This window comes from Lagopus leucura, unplaced genomic scaffold (assembly GCF_019238085.1).
Source record: "Lagopus leucura isolate 7727_CA_CO unplaced genomic scaffold, USGS_WTPT01 Super-Scaffold_100001, whole genome shotgun sequence".
NCBI classification, from domain to species: Eukaryota; Metazoa; Chordata; class Aves; order Galliformes; family Phasianidae; genus Lagopus; species Lagopus leucura.
Genome location: NW_024962262.1, coordinates 64,389,023 through 64,405,720, shown reverse-complemented (window position 1 = coordinate 64,405,720; position 16,698 = coordinate 64,389,023). Strand labels below are relative to the sequence as shown.

Below are 16,698 nucleotides of genomic sequence, written 5' to 3'. Positions count from 1 at the left end.
TTTTTTTTAATAAGATTATTTTTTGATCATTTATTTATTTCAACATATCCAGCAGTAGACAGATGATATGCCAGGTGGAAGTATTACACTGTGTACCCACTGCCTCCGTATACACCTTTATCCTATTCATGTACCAGCAAAAGTTGTAGCAATTCTTTATTCGTTTACTTTTTCTACTTTACAGCGCATAAGAGACTGACCAAGTGATCCTTTGGGTTATGACACTGACTGATGGAAAATGCAGCTAGGGTTAATTATTCTGTATGTAGTTTTGAATTACCCACTTAATTGCAAATTACACAGAAGTGCAGGATAGAAATATAATTTCAGCATTATGACTGAAATTAAGTAAACAAGAACTGTCTTTTTAAATGTTGAGATTGATGATTGGAATTAATTAATATAAACCATGCCCACCTAGGAACAACAAAATCCGTGAAATTAAAAATACACCCAATTGTTTAAGTCAGAGAATGGTATAGTCTGGCAATGTCAGAACAACCTTTACCTTCTGTGGAATTGAGCCAAATTTTGTTTAGAGGTAAAATTCAGCTCAGTATGTACTAAGAGATATACTAAAAGGCCTTACAGGATTGTTAATGCACGCTATTATCTTTGGCAGTTCGCATAGGTGGTGAAATGCTTTACTCTATACACAAGTCCAAAAGAGCAAGCGAGTATTCTTTCTGTGTCCTACCTTTTGCCAGTTTCTTTTATAAAAGTTCTACCAAGAGCATTCATTTGTATAAAATGAAAGTTTCAGAAAGAAATGCAATCAGAGTCCAGATTCTCTGCTGTTGTATGCTGGCAGTGCTTCTTGAATTCAGTAAACTCTGTCAACAAATGCACCAGCTTACAAAGTTTTGGAATGAAAATAACAGTTGTTTTTTGTTTTTCCTTAAACAGTTTGACTGCTTCAAACGTTGGAAATTACACATAGATCATGCAGCAGTCTTAAAAAGGGAACACGATTTCATAATCGTAATTGACCTCATTGATCATGAGTCAGTTGTTTAGTCAAGTCATTTCTGGATAGAAGTGAATACCTAAAGATAATTAATTTGCTTACCACCTGATTGCTGTGGTGGGGTCATCACGAAAACTAGGGCATCTGGACCAACAAAATTCTCATGCCTATGTTGTGCTGCATGGCATTAAAATCACATGGGTTTGTTCTAGAACCCTCCTCGCTCCCCCAGTGGAAGGAGATATTTTTGGCCATTGAACATGATGAATTTATTCTGCAGGAACAAGTCAGACTAGTTTCATAAAGTTACTGCTCTTTCAGGCCACAAGTACTACTACAGCGAGTGAAACCATTTGAGAAGAATATATCATGCCTTAGGTCCACAGCAGTACTAACCAGGAAGCAGATCAGTACCATGGCTACTTGGCTTGGGAGTGGTCCAGCTTTCAGCAAAAAAAAGAGCCACTGTGTGAAATTCAGACATGGACTTGACTGTAACTCTCATGGCAGACATACATAGCAGTGCAGATGTAAAAGAATGTGCCACCAGAAAGTCTACATAACCAAATTACTGTCAGATTTAGAGAGCAGATCATTCTCGCCTGTTTCATAGACTTAATCATTCGATTAAATGACAGTGTAAACGTAGTGCCACTGGCTTTATTTTTCTCCAAATTACTAGCAAGCATCATGAACAAAGTTAACACGGAAACAGCTATCAAAACAAATCACTTTCTTCATCCTTACCAAATGGAGTGCACTATCATCACCAAATGATTGATTTCATTGCATTTAATCCCTGTTAACGTTTTAAATTAAATGCTAGCTTCCAGTAAAATGTAATGTTTACTAGAGAACTTAGCAGAAAAAAAAAAAAAAAAACCAACCAATATTGCACAGAGTCAAAAAAATGTTATTTAGTTGTATTTAGTTGTGTAAGGTTAGAAGCCTTTTAGTGATGATATCTTAATCACAAGAACAAGAAATTTGTCTCCTCTTTGACTTCAAATAGTAATTCTTAGAATAAAGCCAAATGAATAAGCAGTATGGCAAGCTGCTAAAAATAAAAGTCTCCAAAGATTTTAGTTCAGTATTAAATACAATGATTTGATAAACCAGTGGATTAGATAGGGTCTAATCCTTTACTCTCTGCTTGGGCTCCATTTGGCAAAGTTCTTAGGCTATCAGCCTCAATAAATCTTTGCAAAATTATTTTTACCCTTAATAAATTATTTGCTCTGTTAGTTACCCTAAAAACAGAACAAATTGAAGGAAATGGGTGGAAGGATTATAATTTGAGAAATAATGAACACAGAATTTCAAGAATGAGAAATAAGACCAACTGCAGCAACAAAACTATGGAAAAGTAACAAGGGATTCATTTTTGATTACTGATAAAAAAAGTGCAATATTTGTAAGAAAAAATAACTCATTACTACAGTTCAAGATATCTAGACATCACATCTTCATGTGTTTATGTAGAAGATAAAGTGAACATCTTTGTTTTACTTTCCCTGATCTGATGCATTTTAATGTGAAGACATTAACTAAGTGGTGATAATTGCTAGCAAAATCACATTTCGTTGTAAAGCTGGCAACCACGAGCTAGAGCTGTTGATACTAACTAAAGGGAAATGATTTACTTCAAGAGAACAATGATGATTAAAAACCAAAACAAAACAAAAGAACAAAAAACATAATGCTTTCTTAATATGACAGAGTGATTTTGTTATCCAGAGGAAGGCCACTAAGATGATCAGAGGGCTGGAGCACCTCTCTTGTGAGAAAAGGTTGAGGGAACTGTGGTTGTTTAGATAGGAGAAGGCTCCAGGGAGAGATCATTGTGGCCTTCCAGTACTTGAAGGGAGCATATAAACGGGAGGGGGAATGGCTTTTTACGAGGGTGGATACTGACAGGATGAGGGAGAATGGTTTTAAACTAAGACAGGGGAGGTTTAGGTTAGATATTAGGAGGAAGTTTTTCACACAGATGGTGGTGATGCACTGGAACAGGTTGCCCAAGGAGGTTGTGGATGCCCCATCCCTGGAGGCATTCAAGGCCAGGCTGGATGTGGCTCTGGGCAGCCTGGTCTAGAAACTGGCGACCCTGCCTGTGGCTGTGGGGTAAAACTAGATGATCACTGTGGTCCTTTTCAACCCAAGGCCATTCTGTTATTCTATGATCATGAATGAATTAAGAATGAATGTTCAAACAGTTGTAATGTTTTCTACGACAGGAAGTGTGAATTCAGGTGATCCTTCTTTCTGACCTGAAGACATTCAGAAGATTGCCTTCTACGCAGTGTGTTGTGTTATGTATGCTAGCATAATTATAATTAATGCTAGCATAAAGGATAGCAGTAGTCCGGGCAGACAGTATGAAATACACCAATGGTTTAGATTTTCTCCATATATAGACATGGAAAATTTTTAGCTAAGTGTAATACATTATTTTAATTGAGATGGAAGTAAGAAAAACTGTTGTGAGTTTCTGACAGAGGTATGAAGTTAAGTAATCTGAACTTTTAAAGTAATCTGGCATTGTGTAATAAGTGGTGAAGAAGATGATGAAGACAGACTACTGAGCTTAGGCCTAGCAAAAAAGGTTTTTATTTAAGTCTGGACTATTTTAGAAAAAACTGAAGATGATATGGTGGAATTATAGGTTGACTTATTCAAGGGATAGTTCCCTTAAGTTTAGCTACAGGGGTCTAAGCATGTTAATACAGATCATAAGGAAGGTTTTTCTTCTTCATATTTTATGACTGTACAAAATATTCAGGATTTAGATGTCACTTTTGTTTCTTAAAGAGAAGAAAATAGTTCCAAATCCATATTACTAATTTGTTTAATTGGCTCAATGAGGATAATGTTCAATACAGAGAGAATTAATGTATTTCGGCTGATTTTGAGCTCCACGAAGTCAGTGTTCTCTTTGACTTGATAGTAGATTACTGTAGATCCTGAAGGTCATCTGTGTTCCTTTGGTCATATGGATCAAGGCTCTTTCATTTGTGTAGACAAGGTATCTCTGATTGCTAATGCAAGTCTTTCCATGGCTAATTTGGCTTCTTTGCTTGAAAAGGAATCTTTCTTTTGCAGGCTTATTTGTTCACTAAGAGACTCCAATTTGTATTCGATAACAGAGATCAGAGAAAGGCGTGAAGGTATGCTGATGAAATCACAGTTTATTGGAAGCCTTTTGGGAAGTTTTTCTGAATTCAAACTTTAAAAACACTTAAGTATACAAAGTCATTGAGTTGTATTAAATGCATTCTTATCATTAAACATCTAGTTTGAACTGTGAAATACAGTCAAGCAAGACTTATATCCTATCATCAGATAGCAGCCACAGGATTGTGTCCTGCTTTAACTGCCAACTCACATGTTGTAATGAGCTACACAAAGATACCTATGTACAAAAGCTGAGAGGACTAAAACTTTTCTTACTCTTAGCTAAGGAATATCTAACCCTCCATGTCAGGGCAGTTGGAACTAGATGACCTATAAGGCCTCTCCCAGTCCAAACCATTCTAGAATTCTATGAAAAAATCTTTATCTTACTTGAAAATTTCTCTGTATCTGTCTTTACTGTAGTATTTAAGTGCTAACATACATTTAGATTCAATTAGGATAAGCAAATGTCTGTGACCTAGGACATGTCTCCACAGTGGCTGATGCTCAGTCATCTGTCTCTGAAGTACTTGCTGACAGAGGTCTGTATATGCATGCTTGTTTCAAATGAGCATATATAGAGACATTAATTTTCACTCTTTGGCATGGACAAGATGAGAGTATTGCTAGCTGCCATTAGAGAGAGCATACACTGTCAGAGCTGTATGAACAATTGCCTCATGTTGCAGTCAAACTGAATTAAATAGAAGTACATTTTGTCACAGATTATTGTTTTGGGAAGAAACTTAAAAGTTTTCATTACAAAAATGTCAGATGAGAAGCTTTTACTTTTCTGCTGCTTGAAAGTTTGACTCAGTTTGTGAGTAGTTGCACAACTTTAATCTGAAGCTGCATTTCTATGCAGATAAACCCTGTGAAGCATCACCTGGACCAGATGAAGAAGTAGGTCTGGATGGATTTACTGGTGAGGCTTGTTAGATGGATCTGCTCTCACCTTCCATCAGCTTCTGTAGGTTAGCTTTTCCTCCAGTGCAGTGCTATGCTTTCCCTTGATTTCTTAACCCACACTGGACTTTTAGGAATAGAGAGCAAAGCAGTCATGCCACTCAGGAGAAGTGAGCTTTGCTTATGTAGTACAGAAGGTAAAGCCTTTCTGGTCTGGAAATAAAATCAACCCAAGTTTGATTAACGAGGAGAGAGAGTTGTCTCTTTCTCACATCGGGGCTCTGTGTGGTCCCTAGGAAAAAGTTAGGAACAGCTCTTGACCTTCCTGTATCTGCTAAGGTCAGCAACATCAACATGCTTAGGAAGATGCTGGAAAAGCCTAGTGTGTATGTAAAAGATAGGCAGTGCCTCTTGTTAGAATAATACATTAAAATGTTATGTATATTACATTATGATCATTGAGTAAACGACATGGTAGTTATGACAGGTTCAAAGTATATTTTAAAGCAACAGATGTTACACGATGTATGAGAATGTTGCAAGACATCTAAAGCTGAAATACAGACACAAATAAAATCCATGCAGTAATGCAAAGCTGTAATGTTTGCCTGGTTAGTGGTCTGATTGGAAACTTGCCTGCTTGCAGCTGTCATAAAATGCAATAGATTTTCACTGTCCTCTTTGCATACTTAAGTGCAGTTTTACCATTGCATTATCCCAGTAGGTAATCTCTTAGTGTGATCTACATGGCTTTTTTTTTTTTCTTTCACAAAATGAATGTTTTCTCTCCAAGATGATATTTACATAGGACCTTTATGGAAAGATGTCATGAATGAAGGAAAAACTTTTTTGTTTGTATGATTTTAGTTATAAAAACAGACCCGATGATAATGTCAAAAATAAATATTTTATGGAATGCAAGCAAAAAGTAAATTAGTGTAAAAGGAATGCAGGCCTCTCCTTTGCTGTCTGAGGGCAACTTTGAATGAGGGATCTGCTAGCGAGCAGTCCTGTCATGAGGAATGCATGGTGATCTGTATCACATCACATTTTCTGGTCTCTGTGTGATGGAACCCAGTAAGATGGAAAGCTTTTCGCAACTGAAGTCTATACATTGACAGGAAACAGGAAAGTTCATTGTCTGGGAAGCCAGCTTCTGTGTTCACAACACAGAATTTTATGTGTGGAAAGAAAGATTTGGAGGAGAAAAGAGACTTAATGAGAAAGAGAGTTTATGAAATCCTGCTTAATTTAATCCCCCAGGATGCAAGACAGTCATTTATTTCTAACTGAGAATGCAAAGGAAAGTAAGAAATAGAGTTTGCCTTCATCCTTTTGTTTAATTTATCCTTATTAGTTTTCATTTGTTCACAACTGAACTGAAATGATAGGCATCCACTTTGCCAATACAGGTTCCTCAAACCAGTAACTTAAAAAGGTATAATTATTATTTCTAAAGTCTTATTTGTAGATGGTCAAGATTAGCATGTCATTCTGCTTTGTTTTTCTGGTTAACTTTTCAGTAAGCTTCAGAGGTTTTTTGTTTTTTTTTTTTTTTTAATACTTTCATTCATCTAATATTTTGCCAGCATTTTGCTTCTTCATCTTCCCATTCTTGTGACTCTCCACATTCCAGTTCATTTCCATCCCAGAAGAGCAGGAGTTGTACTGCTTTCTTCATTTTCTTGGAATCATCATAGAATCATAGAATGGCCTGGGTTGAAAAGGACTACAATGATCATCTAGTTTCAACCCCCCTGCATGGACACGGTTGCCAACCACTAGACCAGGATGCCCAGAGCCACATCCAGCCTGGATGTGATGGGGAGAGAAGAGATACGTCCAAGTGCTTACCTGAGAAGCTCGTAACACTGGTGGGATTAGGATGTACTGCCACCTGCATCCAACAGTGCACATAACCTCACCTGGGTACGACACCTGGCACTGGACTGAACAAATGCTCTGCTAGTGCAAGCTGCCTATGTTGCCACTTCCAGCTAAAAAGCAATTTTACCCTCTCCCAGTTAACCTTTCCAAGATTTCAATAATATAAATTTTGTATGTGTATTCATTATACCTAAAATGATAGGTGTCATATCATTCATATTCTGTCAACAGCCTGGTATAACATAAGCCACACACACACTGCTCCCAAGGCTCTGCGATACTCATCTTGCAGGGTGATGGGAACTTCTGTTTTAATCGGGTGTCTTTACTACACTAAAAGCAATCTCAGACCAAAGGAGATTTGTGAAGGAGGGCAGAAGTACATGTCATCCTATTACACATTCTGTGCAATAGTACTTTCCATATTGTGCATCAAATTGTTACAAGCTCTGCAACTTTTACTGCAGAAATATACATATACATATTTACGAACATTTTTCCTACTCTGTCTGATGCAAGAATATCCCAGCCATCAAGCTTTGAAATCCAATTGTTCCTTGGGTAGAAATGTAAATGAGCAATTTGGACATGGTAGACTAGGAGTGACATAAATTTGATTAATTTCCACAATATAAATCACAGGCCTTGTAACCTAATGTAGGGAACTTGCAGGGGAGTTGGACCAGATGATCTGCAGAGGTCACTTCCAAACCCTAAGGTTCTGGAATTCTGTGATTACACATCTGCTTTATGGTGCTATGGAGAATCTCTGTTGAAGAAGAAGCACCTGCTTATCTCCATTTATGCAAGACACAAACTGGGCTTCCCCCTGATTGGGAAATGGCAAGCTCCCTCCTCAGCTCTTACATGGTGCAAATAACTGGTTATACATAGCAATGAATGTCCTAGTATTTAATTTACAATGTAGTGTTGGGGAAAATGAATGCAGAACTTCAAAATTATTTTCTGCATTGCATTTGCAGTATTTTAATGTGCTTTCAGAAGTAATGTTCAAGCAGACAAAAGAAGAAAGAAAAAAAAAGCATTATCCAAAACAGTATTCTCTTCTTGGCTCGTCTGAGAGGGCTATCGGTGAACACAGAAGAAATCCTGGAGGTTTCAGCCCTTGGAGCATATTTAAGACAGATGATCCAGGAAAGTGTCATTGTGCCATCCCAAGTGATTCTTAGTATTTATTTATACCAAGAAAAAGAAAATAGGCTCAAAGAGCATAGCGGATTAGCAGGCCCAATGCAGGGCACCACAATGTCTTCTTATACGCAAGGCTAGTGTGTGCTAATCCACTGCACAGATAACTGAGAAATAGTAGAGCCATGCTTACAAGGAGCCCTGCACACAGAATGACAGGAACAAAACTTAGTTAATAGGAAAATGTTCTATCTTTACTTTCAGTGATTGTAGAACTAAAGAAATATCTTTAGTTTGGTGACTCGTTAAGCATCAACCTTACTAGCAAACTTAGGTTTGCCCTCCTAACCAGTTCTGGGCAACTGAGAAATGAGTTCTCCTACTCATTTCTGCCTTTGTTTTCTTATCTTTCTGTAACATGGGGTACTAATGCTGATCTCCTTCATAAAACTGGAGAAGATTTACGCTCAAGCAATAGCATTTGACAATTATTTTATGCTTGTATTGCTATTTTTAAAGTTTTTTTTTTTTTTTTTTTTTTTTTTTTTTTTTGTCTTTTGCTCTTTCCTCATATAAAAGTGACAAAATTTTGAGAATAATGCATTAGGATGGGAAAACGAGAATTTTCAGACATGGAGATGCTATTAGCATTTGGACAGCAAGCAGTGCATTGATACTACTTGAAAATCCTGACTTTTCCGGTGCTCAGCTGGTATTTAATTATGAATAAGACACTGTTAGTGAAAGCAGATCACCCCTCCTTTATCAGGGGGCTGTGATTTCCCCTGAAGCACCCGGAACTGATAAATATTAAAGACAAAGACACCTTGATCAGCCCTGCATTAAGTATAAGAAATAAACACTGTTCTTCTGATTAAGTTGTCTGTGTAGGTGCCCAAATTGACTAAATGGTCCTCGGATAAGAAAAGCAACATGGGGAATTCAAATTCTGCTAGTTCTGTAATCTTGTTTTATTTTCTGCAGAAGAAGACTGGTTTTTTAATCAGATAAGTGGTTTAAAATTAAGTATGGCATATAGACTTGCTTCAGTTAAAAATTCAAAGACAGTAACCATTTACACTGCAAACAAATTATATTTCATGATAAGTTATTAATAGTTTTAAAACAATTTGGAATAAGAGTGGTATTGCTTGCATTGTACAGCAAAAAATATAATCTCGAGGTCAAAAGTTGCTAAAATCTCTTATGAATTTGGAGACAGCAAGCAGAATTAAATAGGTATTTTTTTTATAAAATCAAATTATAAAGTCAATAGGCCTTAATCCTTTAATCTTTCAACACTCATGTTTTCCTCTGGATGTTCTTGAGTGGGTAATAGTTTGATTTGGGAGATCAAAGGGTTAATTTGCTTTTCAATTGAGGAATGACTCAGAGTTCCCCCTTATTGTTCAAGGAAAAAAAAAGTGGTGTGTGGGTGTAAGGTAGGGAAAAAAAAGCCAAGAAAATGGATTCACTAATTGGGGTTTTCACCTGCTGTGAGTCTAATTGAATACAATACCTTATTTGTAACTCAAGGAGAAAGAAGATTATGCAAAGTATGAGAATTTCAGACTGGTTTTTAAATTCTTATTACTTGGCACTATTGTATGGGAAAGAAGACAAACGTGGTAATAGCAGCATAGAGCTTGACCAGGATACACTAGAAACAGTAAGAAATTGAAGGAATGTGTATCTTGAGGATCAGGACTAGAGATTTCTCGAAATAAAGCAAAATACTTTCTCTGTGAAACTGCAGACTTCCAGCCGCAATGAGTCCTGCGACATTAAGCAGGCTGCTCTGCCACTGTTGTAATGGATCGTGAAGTCCCTCCCAATTAATGCGCTAAAGATTACACTTTAAAGCTAAGAGAGAGATCTCTTGTTTCTTAAAACTTAGCGGGAGATGAAAGAAGAAATGTTTGTTGATTGGAACAACTGACAGCCTTCAGCCAGTTCATTTGCTTCAAAGCTGACATATGTATGTAGCCCAGGGAGCCTTAACGTGGTGCTGTGTCTGCCCACACTGAGATGAATCCTCTTTCTCTTGCTTTGTCGGGGCAGTGTTGGAGATGCAAGATAAACAAAAGCTGTGACATTGACCTTTTGAAGCAAATTAGGTTGTTTAGAAACTATGAGAAGTTAACATTTCGCTCTGTTGGGTTTCATTCCTGCCTTTGGCGGTTGCTGGGGTTGATCCCTGAGCATACTGCACTTGCAAAGTTTCTACAAAAATACATGACGGCTTCTCCTGAACCCTGCTGGGCTTTTATTAAAGCCAGGTAATTCGGGTACCTGAATCCTTAAGGACAGCCCTAAATATCCTAATACTTAGGGTGGAAACCACCCAGGTACATGCTTATTGAGCAGTCTGTGGGCAGTGATGTGGTAAGGCTGCAAACAAGGGTGAGGTGAATTTTCCACGTGTCCAGGCCTACATCTTCCCCATGCTAAGGCTTTCTGTAGGTTTTAAAGGCACCCTTTTGGGTGGCTGTACCATGAGAGAACCAAACGTAAACCTGAAAAACTGCCCAGCTGTGGGTAGGACCTGCTCCTCACCCAGCACTGCTGCCGTGTGAGTGAAGGATGTGGTGAGGCAAGGTGGCGGGCCAAATGGATAGGAGACGTTTGTGATACCAAGAAAAGGTCTTTGGCTTTCATTTGCGCATCCAGCGTGAAGCAGAATTCACACTGAGAAACGTGGCACCCGTTTCCGCGCTCAGGACACAGAAACCGGCCCTCTTCTCGGCGGGAAGGAGGGACCCCAACTCTGCAGCAGCCCCCGGTGAAGGCGAGCAGGAAACCACCGCGTCCGCCTCAGCCCCGCGGGACCCCTCCGCCGCGGGGGCGGGCCGGGGCGGTGCAGCGCGGCTCGGCGCGGGGAGCGCCGCCCTCTCCCTCTTTCCCTCCCGCCTGCTCGCTGCCGGGGCGGCCGCAGTGGTGCTGGGCGGCGGGGCCGGGTGGCAGCGCTGTGTCTGGCTCCGCGGCGCCGCCGAGCAGCTGCCGCCATGAGGGAGCAACGCAGAGGGTGAGGAGCGGAGGGGGCGCGGCGGCAGGTGCCGGGCTAGGTTCGGCTCGTGGCGGGGCTGCGGGCGGGATGATGGAGCCGGGAGCAGCGCGGTGGCCGCGGCCATCCCAGCGCACGGCTGCAACGTGGAGGTAGCGCGTCCGTCTCCTCGGAAGACCGTAGGGGAAGCGATTTGTTTCTCCAGAAAGGTCAACTTTCCGCTCCGTCCCTTCAGGGCAGTTGGGAATGGAGGCCGTAGACCCGCGCTGTCTGTCCGGTTGGGACGTGCAGGATGCGGGGTCCGCCGCGAACCCGGAGCCGGGGCTGCGCCGGGCTGGGAGTGCGCGCTGCGCTCGGTCGTAAAGGGCAGCCGGAGGAGTGTAGAGCGTTACCTGTGCAGTGCCTAACTTGGTGCGGGAGCGAAGTTCCCTAGAACACTTCAACGGGTACTACTTTCATGGAGTCCTTTCGTGTTAGCAGTCACCTTTCCCATGACTGGGCAGGGCCGGGAGGGGTTCCTTGGCGCTGCACACTAGGTGATCTTAATGGTATTTTCCGACCTCAACGATTCTGTCGTCTGATTCTTTGACCCTTACCTTGCCGTGTCCGTGCTCAGAGCCCACAGGTGCGTGGCTGTGGGGTCTGATGCCCCGCAGTAAGGTGGCTTTGGTAGGAGCAGAGCGGCTGAGCTTTGCCAAGTGAATAGCTGGGTGGGCAGGTAGCAGCTGTAGGGCAGAGCCCCGCTGCCGAGCCGTCATCTTTGCCCGAGATGTAGCATGTAAAATAAATGTTTAACATCGCGAGCGGTGAAAAAGAGTTACTTTACAGTTCTCGGCAGTTGGTATTTGCCTTTCTCTGACTGCTCGTTTCCAGTGTCAGTGAGAAACTTAAATATGTATCGGTGCTTCCCTTCAGCAGCGCGATAAATCTGGCAAAAGCCAATAAAACATGCTGCAGTCAAATTCTTCCTGGAAAGATGCGTGATCCTTGGCTTAAATGGGAATAATCTCCGTGCTCAGATCAGTAGTCTCTGGATTTATAGATGAAAACAGTAGTCCTTTGTACGGCACATAGGAGTGCCACCTTCTCGCACCGCTAATACTTTCCATCGCAGTGCCGTGCTGTAGCCAGGGAATTAATGAAACCCTGTAAAAAAAGACAGCTGTGAAGTCTTCTGGCAATCGCTGTCATCTGCTGCTGAAAACATTTCTGATTTTCAATGAGCAGCAGTGTCTGTGCATGCAAACACTTTGAAACGCATTTATGTTAGGTTAGTGAAAGCCAAGCAACTGTATCGTGTTTATTTTGGCTTTTTGACAGCAGTCATACGGTGGTTGTAATAACCTTTTATTCATCTTAAAGCCAAAAGGTGAGAGGTATTACAGACTGCAGTGTTGGAGATGGATTATTCATTGCTTTATAAGACAGTACTTAATAAGCAGCTTGTTATTAAGTGTATGTAAGTATCTGTTTATTGCCACCTGATGAAACTTCTTATTCTTTGCACATCTGCATACTTGCATATCTTGTTTATGTTCTGCTTTCAAATAAATATGTGAGAAACAGAAGAAGCACAGCAGGAGTTTAGGAAGGGCTGCGCAGTTCAGTCTGAAGTTCTGGACTCTGGAACTTCGCAATGAATACACGAGAGTACCTGAATCTTACATATATGCAAAAAAATAGGGTGCAATCAGGATGAGTTAAAGAGATCTTGAATGGCTGCAACCTGTGTGAGGATGTTTTAGCGATTGTGCAACATTGTTCTCTACTCCCCCCACTGCTGGTGTTGCTCAGTGGGAAGAGAGAATAACCATGTTTTATCTAAACTGATGAAGTTGTAGCAAGAGAACTATAATTCAATTTGTGTGCTGTTTGGACTATCATCTCTCAGTTTCAGGTTTGCAGTCCTGTGTGCTGTTAGCTCTTCCATCAGTGACGAGAGGTGAATGTCTGTGCTTTTTACAAGAACAGAGAGGTTACATAGGCACAGTGTGACAGAATTGCCCACGTAAAAATTATCCTTGCTAATATGATGTAATTATCCTTTAATGAAGTGGCCCTGCTGCTCCCAAAGGATGTGTTAAGTGAGGACCGTGCTTTCATCCCCCTGACTTATTGGTGTATTTAGTGTGCTAGTCACACCAGCACCTAGGTGTCACCATTATCCAGCGTGTTCCTCTCATTTTCAGGCCCACTTTTAATTTCCTTTTCACCTTTGCAACTTTGCAAGGCAGGTTTAGGAAAAGGAAAACAAGCCCCATGAGCCCTTACTTGGGCACGTCTCACCAGGCTCCAGCTGCTGCTGGTCCGAGGGCTCGTGCTTCCCCTGTCCCTCTGCATCCTCCTGACTCGCAGGCTGCAAAGGGCTCTGCTTACCGGAGTTTGAAACTCTGGCAGACCTTGTGCTGCAGCTCTATTAAGGATGCTACAGCGTTCCCAGGCTTGGTGGAGACTGCGGGAACTGCTGAGTTGGCGCTTCCCTTCAGGAAGGCAGAGTCTCCCCCTGCCCGGCCCCCAGCTCGTGGTCAGATGGCCTTTGGAAGCAGTGGAGAGGCTTGCAGAGAGCAGGTGAGCTGCAGTCTCAGCTTCCTACTGCTTCTTGTGGGAACGAAGTAGCTGCAGCCCTCTTGTTTCCCGTGTGTCTGGGGCATTGCCCTGCCTCCTCACCTGCTCCAGCATCAGGCCTCAGTTCTTTTTTGGGAAGAGCACCAGGATGAAGGGAGGGATCTCTGGAGAAAGACACCCACCCCACCAGCTCAGCCCTTGGGACGTGTGGGTGAAGTGAGTGAAACCGTTCATTGCAAAATGGGCATCCCTGGGCGAATTATTTTAGGCAGTCATGATGTAAGAGCATTCTGTGTAGTCATTTGAGGTATCTGGCAGTAAAAATGTATGAAAACAGTCCAACATTTCTTTGGCAATGGAAATTTTATTTACAGTGTCTTAGGAAGATTGGTTATGTATTTTCTGGATGGTTAATAGGTGACATAATCTTACACTGTGCACATTAAATTCACTGATATCTGATTAAGCTTTATCATAAAAACAAAAATGCCAAAAAAATAATTGTCCGCGTGGTCTTGATGAGTGATTAGCCATAACAGTTTTCTGAATCTTAAATGACTCCCTTGTTCTTCTATTCAACACAGGCAGTAAGATTCCGGGTGCTGTATAGGTACATCATTGCCACGTGCTCAGTGGCTTTAAAATACTGTAATTGGGAATCAGTGCCTTTGAAAGCTCCCAGACCAAAAGCTGTGGATCCCCAAATGGCCTAGTTCATCCACAAAACAATCTGGAGCTGCCAAACTAAATTCACAGGGAAAATTAGGCAATTAGTTTCAGAGCTTTCTTGCGACTGCATGCCTAAGTTCTTACTCTGCTCTTTGCTACATGCTTTGGCACAGAAGCCAAGGATACACTTCCTACTGGGATACCTCAGAAGCACTGCGCATGGCATTTGAGATAAAAAGGAGGTGTGGAAAACCACCATCCCCAAAGTCCCTTGGTTGTTACCCTGTGCTGACACGAGGAGTGCCTGTGTGCAGCTCTGAGCTCAGTCCTGCGCCGCTCCCCGGCTGGGCCCGCCAGGCTGCTGCCAGGGAACCACTGGTCTGGAACGAACACTGAGGACTAGCAAACAGCAGACACAGCTCTGCAGGCCCAACTGTTGGTCTGCTGCTGCTGCCCGCTTACCTGAATCGTTAGGTCTCTCTGTCAACAGAGTAATTTGGCAGTGAATATGTTCCCTTGTTCTTTTTCATTGGGCTGCTATTGTGCAAGGAGGGGGCAAATGGTAACCAAATTTGGGGGGGGATTCAGTGTGTAAATGAAGCGTTTTCTTAAAAAATGCATTTTACTGTGCAGAATGCACATTTTTGCTTATGGTTACTCCTTTCGTTCTTCCTTGTAATTTTAGAGCAAAATGTAGAGATGTTATATACAGTAAGCTAGTGAGTACACAGACGTTGCTGGGCCAGCAAAGTATTCACATGGATCAAGTAAATAGCCTGTCTTCTAAGGCCAAAATGAAATCCTGCTAAGAAAACACTTCACTATTCTCTTTCCCTGCAGCAGTGGTGGTGCTGAAGTGTTGCATGGAGAGCTGCACCTCTAAGGCATGCCTGTGGAGGTGCACTTGGGATCACCATTTGCCCCCCTGCTCTCTGTTACATCCGCTTTACATGCGCTGTTTGCTGTACAGGGGCACTCAGTTTGCTTGCTGCATCGCAGTTTGGAGCTGAAAGGTGTGTGCTTCCAGAACAACAAAGCACTGCGGATCAGACCTCACTCTTCTGTGCCTTTTCTTCCCAATGCTATATGCACATTGGACCCAGGATGTCTGTTCTTTAAGTACAGGGACTGCAAATGTGGTTGCTAGCAATCGTACATTTCAGAATTTTCTTTAAGTGTAGTTCATGGGTTGTCTTTCAGCAGAGCTGAATTCTGTGTGACCAAGACTTCACTGGCTCTAGAATAGATAAGGAGAATTTTCTTTCAAGTTTCCCATGTTGATGGAAACGAGATCACATTAGCTACGCTGTCATTAAAAAAAATCTTAAAATGTGTAGCCTTGGGAGACGTGAGTTGCTACTGCACTCACTAACACTTCACGTACTTGGCTCTCTCACACTGCATGTCTTCTGGCAGCAGTCTGCTGCAAGGCTGAAGGCTGTGAGCTTCTGTGCAGAAGATGGTCCCATTTACATTCTAGTCATAGTGCAGGGTTTTGTAACCCCATTTGGGTTTTTCCTGGCTTCCATAAAGCTCTGCCTCTTGAAAATTCACAGAGACCCTAGGATAAGGGAGACAGCCCAGAACACGACGTTGTCTGAATGCTCACTGTATTTGTAATATTAGCAGAACTTTTAATTTTGCTTCCTGAGCCCATGCTTCAATACAGCAGTCCAGATGGACATCTGGTTGAAAGAAGACATGCCTGCTGCTAGTTAGATTCCCTCCTGCAAGAGCTCAGGCTGCTGGCAGTGTTCTGGCACAGCACTCGGATGCACACTGTGCAAGGGAACAGAAAGAGAAATTACATTTTATTAACTTTTATGTTTTTTTATTGTAGCCATGAGACGCAGACAACCTGCTGGGATCATCCTAAGATGACTGAGCTCTACCAGTCTTTAGGTAAGACACCTCTAACAGTTGTTGCTGTTTTTTCCCAGTCAGAGAATTGTTAAGACAAAGATTTCAAGAAGTAGTGAACCAAAATCGATTTAAAGCGAGAAGCTGTGATTTTATTGAGATTAAATTTTCTGCAAACAAGTGTGTAAGGCATAATGATTTATTTCAAACATCGAGTGGAAAAATTAATTTATCAGCGTGGTTGGAATGTGCGCTGTATTTACTAAGTAATTTTGCTGCATTGTTGCAAACTTACTTAAAGACTGCAATAGAAATGGAAAAAGAAAAAGAAAAAAGAAATGGTGAATCTTTTCACTGTTTTACAAAAGGCAGATGAAAAATCAAACCAAACTGCTGTTAATGTTGACTTTTGGGTGGTAGAAAGCCAATGGAAGCAATTTGACAAACTGCATTGCCACTGCTTTATTTTTAAAGCACTCAATGCTCAGAACGCATGGCAGCTGTCATGATGTCATTT

The 16,698-nt window shown here is 41.4% G+C and overlaps 1 protein-coding gene across 18 annotated transcripts in view; it reads left to right on the top strand.

Annotated features, from left to right (window-relative positions):
• The window catches only part of DMD (dystrophin), a 986,794-nt gene that overhangs the window by 893,998 nt on the left and 76,098 nt on the right, over nt 1-16,698 (top strand). For 14 of the 18 annotated variants that reach the window (XM_042866635.1, XM_042866641.1, XM_042866633.1 and 11 more), the window contains one exon: nt 16,162-16,223. In XM_042866635.1, coding sequence (XP_042722569.1) covers nt 16,162-16,223 — 62 coding nt within the window. Of the gene's footprint in view, nt 1-11,028; nt 11,109-16,161; nt 16,224-16,698 lie in introns of those variants that run through there. The other 4 variants (XM_042866647.1, XM_042866649.1, XM_042866646.1 and 1 more) reach the window with 1 other exon arrangement.